At 47.1% G+C, this 10,666-nt stretch overlaps 1 protein-coding gene across 1 annotated transcript; it reads left to right on the top strand.

Annotated features, from left to right (window-relative positions):
- Positions 1-2,477: 2,477 nt before the first annotated feature.
- SIGLEC15 (sialic acid binding Ig like lectin 15) lies at positions 2,478-10,666 on the top strand. The gene is made up of 5 exons (XM_074855900.1): positions 2,478-2,529; positions 5,217-5,600; positions 7,756-8,115; positions 9,141-9,171; positions 10,570-10,666. Exons 1-5 carry the CDS (start codon positions 2,478-2,480, stop codon positions 10,664-10,666), a joined length of 924 nt encoding a protein of 307 aa, XP_074712001.1.

The raw sequence follows: 10,666 nt of genomic DNA on the forward strand, positions 1-10,666 counted from the left end.
TGTATTTACAGGTTCCTCTAGTTTTTATTTACAGGTTCTTTTTATTTAAATGGGTTGATCCATTTTCTGATTGCAAAAACCCACAAGTTTCTATTTCCCTCTCCTTCTCCAGATTTCATATATTTTCATAGCACAAGAAAGCACCAGAATCTGGGGTGTCTCTGGGACCAGATCTGAGATTGTTGCCTCCGTACCAGCTCTGAGGGAAAACATTAAAGTAGCATAAGAATTGCTGTCATTACGTACAGCCCTTAATAAAAAAGATTTACCAAGAAGAAAACTAGTATTCAACGAAAATGGAAGGCATCCTGGTTTTGGTGTTGGACCAGAAGCAGCCTTCCTTACAGAAATCTTAGATGCTATATAAGCGCAAAATGGAAAAAGTCACAGATAAGAGTCTGTGGATCATATAGCCATGGGTGGTTTTGTTTATAAAATTTTCTGGCTGATTCAAATAGTTTATAAACATTTTTAGCCATACATTTTCAACTCTATTTTAAACATTAAAATGCTTCATTGCAAGTAGCCATCTCATTGTCTGAAAAGAAGATCAGTCCAGAAATAGAACTCAAAGGATTCGTACTTCTGCACTGATTTACCAGATATTTGTCTAGGAGACGATGGATTAAAACATTAGAGAGGAAGAGGTTCATACTAAGTGTTCACCACAGCTACTCTTTACATTAATCATTTATGCTTCACTGTAATAACATGTTTTTAGCACGGATTTCACTTTAATCTTTTACTTCAATCCACTGAGTCCCACTGTTCCATGAGTGGCAAAATACTTAATGACAGTCACACCACCAAAAAGTTTACATCACAAATAGATAAAATCAAACAGTATACGGAGGAAAATGGGAAGGTACACAGAAAAGGCACATAACACAGATGGGATAAGGGTATGGGGTTTTTATTTGTTGTTTCCACCACCCATAACCTCAGGCTTCTCTGCTGACAATGGCTTGCATTACATTTTACAGCTACTAAGGACAGTTTGGAAAGGAGTTAGAGCACTGGGTCCTGATCCTCCTGCTGGAGGAAGATACGCATAGGGACTGAGCAGGGGTCTAAGTCATTAGCTGAAATAATACCACCCTTTGCTGAGTAGCAACAGGTCTGAGCCACCGTAAATAATAGCTAGGGACTCTCAAGAGACTCCTCCAAAAAGCCTGGGAAAACAGAAATCCCTCCCTTCACAGACACTCTAACTTTGACCAGAACAAAGAAAGGGTTCAGAAAGCAGCAAACACGCTTAATACTACCAAATCTCCACATCCCTCTTGTTAAGAAGGGAACATATGCAGAAAGTTTAAGGTGAAGAGGTGAGGAGCAAAGGGGAGCCCTGGCATCTCTCCTGGGGGAAGGCGCTGGCTCTTGGCACAGCGCAAGTGGCAGCAGCGTCTTCTTATATTGGCTCTGGGAGCCCTCCAGTGGCTGCACACCCACCGCGTGGGTGCCCACGGCGGGACTCGTGTGGGTGCTGCTGTCCCCGACCCCCCGCAGGAGCCAGGCAGCGGGACCCCGCAGCAGCACAGCTGCTGAGATGAGAAGAGGGAGTCAGACATCAGCCGGTCGGAAGCAAAAGCAGCAAACCTCAAGCTAAAGTCAGATTGGGAATACATGCTCCAAGGGTAAACTTAACAACATCACAGGATCACTGTTTGGGAGATGATGTGGAGGGGAGGATGGTCAGCTCTCCACACGCCCCAGGCTCTGCAGATCAGCAAACTGCACAGTAAATCTGCTAACACTAAACCCAGAAGGAAAGAGCAAGCACTCGCTCAAGGATTCTGGGCAAAAGCTGGAGCTCAGCTTATTTCAAATGTGGGTTAAGAAGGAGAATGACTTGTGACTCGTCAGGGTCACGGGAGTCCAGACAGAGCAGGGTACCAGGGGACACCAGAGGACACCAGAGCGCTCTGCCACCACTGAGCCTTGGCACAAGGGCTCAGATGATTTCCAAAAAGGAGGGGTTTGGGGTTTTTTTACACCTAGGGGTGACAACAACCAGTAAGCATAAGGGGGAAAGCACAAGTCAGCTTGCAGACTCCAGGTTCAGGAGAAGGAACTGCCTCAAGCCAGGGGAGCAAGGGTCTTGCTTGCCACCTCCTTAGGCAGATTGCAAGGACTTCCTCCAGACTGGTGAGTTGGTAACACTTGAAAGCCACCCCCTCTTGCCCCATCACATGCATGGAATGGGTGTTCACAGCCCCAAGCTGCAGTCCCCTTCCTTTAGCTGGAAAATGGTAACACCCTGATTCCCTCTGGTGTATTTTTCACATGACTGACCACAGATCTATTAATATCTGAATCCAGAGCTGGTTCAGCTAGACAAGTCATTCCCTCCAAGGAGAAGAAAACCACAACTTCTTCCATCCCTGGAAAAACCTTCTGTGACCGGCAAGACCAGCAGCTCAGATGTAGTAGAGAGGGTCTGGTTTGCTGAGACACCTCAGTGGAGAACGTCAACCAGCATGAGAGAGTTCAGCTTGTTTCTTCTGTGCCTCCTTCGCATCTCCAGGAAGGGTGAGTTCTGAGTGTGCTATGAATCCCTGTCTGATCAGGATTTTCTTCTCACTCTAGTCAAAATGCCAGGGGAATGACCAGGTATAATAAACTCTCCAAGAACTGCACATCCATCATGTTGCTTAAAAGAATCCTGAAATTCCAGGTGTGTGTGAGAATGAAAAACTCAAAAGGCTTGACTCTGCAATTATCAGAGAAGTCTCTGTTTGGGGTTTCTTTGCATTTTTTGTTTTTTTAAACTTGTGCAGGGAGTTCATCTAACTTTTCCCCTGCGTTGTCAGTTGGATGCAGCATTTCCATCACCACCCAGAAGTGATGTTTCGCATTCCTAGGAGTTACTATGCAACAGACACTATGTGTACTGAGCACTTAAGGTCAAATTTGACTTCAAGTATGCACTTAAATTCCATGAAACTCAATGGGATTTGCCTAGATATACTGTCAAACAGTGTTTGCTAGAGCAAGGACAGTGTCTGTGATGGTCTCCAGCTCTTGATCTTGTCTTCATGACCTTTCCACTGACAGCTAGCAGATACATTGACCTGACAATTCCTTTCAGGAGTTACCTCCTGTAAGGTGCGTAGGCTATTTTCCTATGACCTTCTCTGTTTCTTGTGAGAGCTTCAATTCCAGGATCAAAAGGAGGCTGGATATTAGCAGGACGAAGCCATGGAAGACCTACCATGCTGAAGCTTTAAGGTTAAGATTAAATTATACACAAGATGCTGCCAACCCCCTCCACTCAACCTAGGCAAACTGTTTCCACAGAAATGGGTGGAGCTGGTAACATCAGAAGAACTTATTTTTAAAATTATTTCTCACGTGGAAGGCAAGGGGATGTTTCTGTGCTAAAAAGAATGCTCTTTGCTTAAGATTTTTTTAAAAATGCAAACCAAAAAGGTAGCAGAGAAAAGCAAATGAGGTACTCAAAAGCACATGATCTGCAGATCTCCAAAAGTAAGGTTAGAGTGACATGCTGTAAAATAACCAAAATAACATGAAATAAACTAGAAAGCAATAGCATTTTCTGTTTTCACTGCCAGGTGTCCTTGTGCTCAAAGTCTATGAGCTTCCTGGCCATGTATATTAGATTACCTCTGCTGCAGAAGGTACTCATATCTTATAATAAATGACAAGGCAGCCTGACTCCAGATCTCAGTAATCAAAATACTGGCTTGGCACTGATTCCAGATGAATATCTTCATGGCAAGAACTGGTCCTACACTGGCTTTTGTCCATTGTGCAGCACACAATAGATTAATACAAGCTGCACCACCACCAAGGTATTTGTCAAATATTATGGAGAACAGATATATGAACAAGCAACAAATCTTATCTTGGAGTTTACACGAGTCACCCAACAGCTGAATGCCCACAGACCACAGTGAAGCCAGACAGCCAGGGATGGTCGGCAATGACTCACAGGACACCTACACATTTTTTGCAGCTATTAAGGGAAAAGCTCCTGATTTCATGAAGTCATCAAGTGAGTTTTATAAAACAGGAACATAGCCACAGACATTCCTGAGGCCACAACCTGCTGCTACAGCTGTTGTAATTAGCAACAGTGGATAGCTACACATGTCTGTATGGAAAGCACTGCCTACAGGTGTTGTTTGTTGATGCTCTTGGTTCCCGGGGAATTAAAATGGATAAGACATTGAGTTTTCCCAACACACTTCAGGGTGGGGAGCATCCATTCAGGTGGTCTATTTTCCTCACCGGACAAAAATTATCAGACTGAGTCTGGTGGAAGTGAGGTTCAGCTCCTCAGACTGCACTGGGATTTACTGTGACCAAATTTAGCCAAGAGAGCAAAATCCCAACTATTTGTAACATCTCAGTTGGAAAACTCAGGAATTCCCTCACTATGACACCAGGACTAGGCCTGCCTGGGAAGATAGTGCCAGCTAGAGTCCACACAGTGACAACCTGCTCTGCTAACAGGGAAATGCTTTCTGCACTGTCAAGGGCATCCTCCTTCCTAGGACAGGAGCTGATACGGGGAACTTGATGTTCTCATCAGCCTTCGTAAGATGAGCATCGTCAAGTCTTTACTCAGATCCTGTCACAGCTTACTAGTAAGATGCTACCTTGTGACGACAGCAGCATTGATCATCAGAAACATCAGCTGTTACTGCCTTCCCCGGGGGTAATGCAACCACCAACTGATCAGTGTAGCAAATATTATAAAGTAGGAGTGTGTGTGTGCGAGTGCTCAAACACGGGGCTGCTTCACTTACTGTGCACTTCAGTGCCTAAAGCCACCAGATTTCTGAATACATGCAAAACTTTTATTTTTAGCTTCCTTTTTTTTTAAAAAAAAAAAAAGAAGTCGGTTCCTCCAAGCACACAAACGTCTGTTAACTGCAAAAGACTGTTAACACAACTTCAGGTGCTATTATTCACTTGACAAACAAGAGGCCTGCTTAGGAATTAAATCACTTCCAACATGAGCTAGTCAGTCCCCTGAGCTCTGCTGCAGTCTGGTACCAAACGCAGCCACGGTAACTGGGCTGCTCCATCATCTGCAAGTTCTCAGCAAGAACACCAAGCAGCACAGGGCCCGCCACAGGAAAACAGCATCCCTTTTCTGATCAGCAAGAGAGCAGATGCAGGAAGGATGCCCCACTTCCTTCTGAAACACTCCAGATAAATCAGTCTTGATCATCTCTTTTTGCTTCTAGGTGTGCAGTCCAATGGCTGGTCCGTTCATGTCCCATCTGATGTTACTGGTGAACTTGGGAAGATGGCTATCCTGCCCTGCACTTTCACACACCCCTACAAAACATTTGACCGAACCCTCACCGCTATTTGGAGGATCAAGGAACCTTACAACGGCACGATAGTTTTCAAGTGCATTAGTCAGAGTGCCAGCGAGCTCTGTAAGACTGCCATCAGCTACAAAAACAAATACAAACTGCTTGGCAATCCCCGGCACAAGGACCTTTCCATCAGGATTGACAATCTGACCTGGAGTGACAGTGAGAGATACTTCTGCCGGGTGGAGTTGTCTGGAGATATCCACGACAAGTATGAAAGCAGGAATGGGATAAAACTGCATTTGATTGGTAAGAGGGTGTGAGAGGCAAACAAGGCAAAGCCTCCCATAGGGAAACGAGAGTCAGAGAATGTGGAAACTGATGAGATGGTAACAGAAGTTGACCTGAGATGGTGTTCCAAAGGTTGGCTTTTCCTGCTCTGTGGAGCGTTTATAATATTTGGGCAGGGAATACTCATTGCCTTCCACAGACTTCCAGTATGAGGCGATGAGCACAAGGCAGGGAAGGTAAGGAAAGAGCCAGGCTCTGGCTGCTGGGGTAAGAGCCAGCCGAGTCCTGCGCATCCCACTCCGCCCCTGCGGCACAGGAGCTGTGCAGGCAGCAGAGAGGCATGGGAGGGTCAGCAGCCCATGGGGTGGGGTCAAAGACATCCTCTTCACCAGAATCTAAACTGGAGAGCCTGGGTGCTGAGCACACATTAGCAAACGTAAGCACGAGAAGGTCTGGATGGTAACAGGGGATTGGAAAGCCAAGATACCTGGTACCCACGTGCCATAGGTCCAAACTTCTCTGGAGCAGGAAACATTAATTACAAACAGCCTGGAAAAACAGCTCGGATCAACAAAAGTCAAATGCTATTCCAATCTCCCAGATCAAGGGAGCACTAGGAGACGCAGGTGGTCTCAGGAGCAGACTCAGACTTTACCCGTGAGTGAAAAGGTGCCACGTGTTCGATGATTTTGCTTGTGAATTGAAACTGCCTTACGCCTGCTGTGCACTGCAGGCATCCAGATGGGACCCAAGAATGAGCTCGGTTACTTCTTGGGAAGTTCTGCATAGTTGAGGCTTCACTTGGAGCAGCTCCTAAACACCCACGTACACAGCATGACCAGGGCAGGATGGCAGCAGATCTGTCTCTCAGGGGCTGCCTGGATTTTAACACCAGAGGAATGATAACATACACAGATATGGTACCCAGGCTGCGCCCTGCTTTGGGAACGGACCCTGGCAGTATGAATGGGACGGGTTAAATAACGCTTAAAATGTTAATTTAGACACCAAAACACAGACACAGGACACACAACTAGCGCAACTAGCTTTCTTGTGGATCAGTCCTCCAGCCTCAAATTCCTCCTGCATTACACAGGCAAGGGGGAAGATGTGCTGTAGGTGGTTGCAAGCTGTGTATTTATTGTCTAGCCTGGCAAAAAATGAAATCAATACTGAACTCCTGCTTTTCTTCTGTGAGGACACTCCTTTAGTTCCCTTCAGTTTTCACAATGCCTTTCAGAACCACATGCATTAAATGGGTCAACAGGCCCAAGAAGAGAGGATTGACGGGTAAGAGAAGCTTGGTCGTATCCACTACGCTTCCTTAACAGACTAGACCAAAGATGACATGTTCAACAGCACATCTCTCAACATTTTGCACCCCCCAAATGATCTTTACTGCCGTTCACTCAGTCACACAATCCCATACGCTACAAATTCAGCATACCATATGTTGGCATGGGTGTGCTACCCCAAAGCGACCAGGAACCTACACCAACTGTGGGGTGGTCACTACAGGGTTGGAAAAAAACATCAAAAATAGGTGGTAGCAAGGAGTGTCAATGTTCCCTGACAATGATTTCCCAAATCTGGCAAGTCTCAGGCACTGGAGCAAAGGGCTTACACAAGCAGATCAATCCATCTGAAGGAACAGCCACGAGAAGCTGGCAGGAGAGCATCGTGGTTGCCTTGTCCTGGACCACGTGGAGATGCAGCCAGTCTGAAAAAGTCACCAGCTGCACCTGTGCCTACATCACAGACAGCACGAGGCTGCGATTCACTGTGTAACTGCAGACAGCAACCCATCTTCAAAGATAATGGCCCTGCTACAGCAAGTGCCTCTGCCATCTGCCACCATGGAAGGTCACCACAGCTGAAGTTGACCAAAACTCAGAAAACAGCGTAAGGCGTAACAGGGACAAAATACAGCATACACATCCATGCACCCAGGCTTTGCTGGGTGAATCCTTTTGCTCCTCTACCCAACACAGCAGGGTGGGGAAATCTAGGGAAAGAAAGTGCTGAGAAAAATAAGGAAGGGGAGGTTTGATCTCCCAACATTACCCTGATATAATACGCTGAGGTTCCACCAAGACCAAGAGCTCATTCCAGGTGTTTTGCACCTGCCTTTGAACCCTGACTCATTTTCCCTTCCCCATTGCAATTTCTGCAGCTGCTCCCAGGATCATTAACATCACGGTCAGCTCCAATGGCGATCGCACCTTCCAGGCACGCTGCACCGCCGAGGGGGAGCCAGCACCCGCTCTGACCTGGACCGGACCACCCTACAGCAACCTCACCTCCATCACCAGCATGAACCATCGTGTCACCAAGGAGCTCCGGTACCTGACCCATGACGGAAAATACACCTGTACTGCTGTCAACAGCCACGGGAGAGCAGAGGGGGCTGTGTACTTCTATAAATTCAAAGCATCCAACACCTCTTTCTTCCTGATCCTGATCTTTGTGCCGCTGGGAATTAAAGTGCTCATTTTGCTGGTGATACTGAGCTTCACTGTTTTCTCAAGAGGAGGTGTGTATCACTTTTTCCCTCGGTAGTCTTCCTCCATCAGACCAGTAACCAGCAATGGGATGCAGCAGAGAAAATCAGGAAGGAGGGGTTGGGTTTTTTTTGGGGGGGGGGGGTTAAATGATTTTATGATGTTCCACCCTAGAAGGATATTTCTAATGGGAAATCTAAGAACAAGTAAGAGGGAACCTCCTGGCTGGCTGGTCTCAGTCTGCAGTCAGGAGGTCTCCTTAGGGAAGGGACCTTTGAAAAGACAGAGAGAGTAGGAGTTTCCTTGCACCCAAGGAGAAAGGTTAAATTAACCGATGGGCAATTAGCAGAGAATTTGCTGCCTACATAATCAGATTTTTTTTTTTCCTTCCTCAAAGCAGACTAGTTACTGCCTCTTCCCCTGTAGCCCATGGGCAGGATTTACCTTTGCTGCATCCCACACAACAGTTTAATCTCCTGGGGTGGGCACCCTCATTTTACTGACCACCCGTCTCAGTCCCCCAGCCTCGCTACCTGGGTGCTCCCCCATCATTCACAAAATCCCACCTCCCAACCACACCAAGGCCATGAGAGCAGGGAAACCACAGCTCACAGGAGATGAGTATCAGCTCATGAACCGAGGGAGGAGACGTACCAAGAAACCTGGAGGCTGCTGGCCCCCAGCCCACCACCCTGCTGTGTGATGGCATGGGGAGGAGGGGACCAGGAGGGACTCTGGGCTTGCCTCTCGGCCTGGGTGAGATGTCACATCACTGTGACTCATCTGTCGAGGCAGTCTGATGCCAACACTTTGCAAAAGTCACCACTTTTTCTGTAGAACCTGTAAGACCAACCAGAAATGCTTTGCTCCTTATATTCCAGGGCCTAATTCCCACCCCCATGAAGAGGACCACATGCCTGATGAAAGGTCTTCTCCCCATTCACTGGAGTGTCACAACCACCCTCCAGTGCAGCTTCCCGACAGCTCTAGGTCAGTCCTGACTCCCCAGGTCACTCTGACCGCATTGCTAACCCACATCTTCCTTCCCACTTCACAGGTCCCTCCTCTGCTCCATCCAGCCTGGCCCGGTAAGGAAGTCTTGCCTTCTACTTATGTTATCCAGCAGGAGGGTGGAGATGGCTAAGGAGAGAAATGCAACGTGTCCTTGGTCTTGGCAACAACCTTCTGGCCCGAGAGCAGGCTCCTGGGACAAGGACAGGGTTGGGCTGATGGCCAGGCAAGACGGTGTGAGGGACCAGGGCTTGGGCACTGCTGGGAGGAGGCTCTGGCTTGGGTACAGCTCCACTGATGTGAGGACAAGGGACTGGGGCAGCAGGGTGGAGAGACCATAGATGCTGCAGCAGCAAAGGGCTAGTAGAAGTTTAGGTGGGCTGTAGGCCCAAAGCGTGGTAGGAAGCCACATTAAACTAGCAAAAGAACCACCCACCCGAGGGACAGGTGAGGGGAACAGGCTGGGATGGGGTCTGTGACAGACTGAGGAATGATGAATAAGAGAGGGGAAACTCTGTGCCACAGAAACCTTCTCCTCCCTCTGCGCTCCAGTCTCTAATGGGGCAGGAAAAGTGCCCACACCAAAGATGATGAGCTCTGCCAAGTGTGGAAGAAGGTACCCAGCCCACCTCAGAGCCAGCTCAGGTGTGGCAGGGCCCCATTCTTTGGCTGGCATCCATCCCATGCTCCCACAGTACCCTTGGCATTTCCCATTACCCAGCACAACACCGATCTTGGACATTCCTGACAGCTGTGGTGGCCAAGCTAGAAAAGGATGGTGGGAGGGGGGTGGAAACAAACTAAAAACCAAAAATGAACCCTCAGACTAAACCTAAAGAATCTGTATAATACTATATATATATATATATATACACACACACACATTATATATACTATAATGATATGTCAGTATAATTACACCTTCCCAGGGCTGCTCCCTTCCAACCTGAGTTATCTGTATGTGATGTCTCTTCCCTCACCTTACCCAAAAATGGCCATTTCAGCTGAACAGCCAAGAGTACAGCATTAGGACACAGCCAAAGAGGCAATGGGGAATTTAATTCTACAGTTAAATTTGTAATAATTATTTGCAAAAGCATAGTTTTGCTGATTTAACAGTGTCTAAAACATACCACACCCTTGAATGTATTTGTATAGACACATACATAGATGAAAGCTTAAAAACCAAGATCCTCCACACTCCACGTGAGAAGATCCTTCTCAGGGGAGGTTTGTCACAATCCCAAGGCTCTGGGCAGCAGGACAGGAGTAGTAGTTAATGCTAAAGGTGTAGGAGATCGTTCTGGATGCTTTAGTATGTAAAACATTACATGCAATTCAGACACTTAAAAACTACCTGCTGCAGAAGGGAGGATCTGTATCAGCCAGTATTGCAGACACTTACTCTGATACTCCTAAATACTAGCTGAAGCCACATAAAAAGTCTAAGAGTCTTCATCTTCTTCTATTGCCAGGCCACAGCTGCAGGACTCCACCTATGAGAACTTTGACCGCAGACACGGCGGCAGCCAGACTTTGCCGACAGAAAGAAGAGCGTCAAGACATAGCTGA

Source organism: Strix uralensis, chromosome Z (assembly GCF_047716275.1).
Source record: "Strix uralensis isolate ZFMK-TIS-50842 chromosome Z, bStrUra1, whole genome shotgun sequence".
NCBI lineage: Eukaryota > Metazoa > Chordata > Aves > Strigiformes > Strigidae > Strix > Strix uralensis.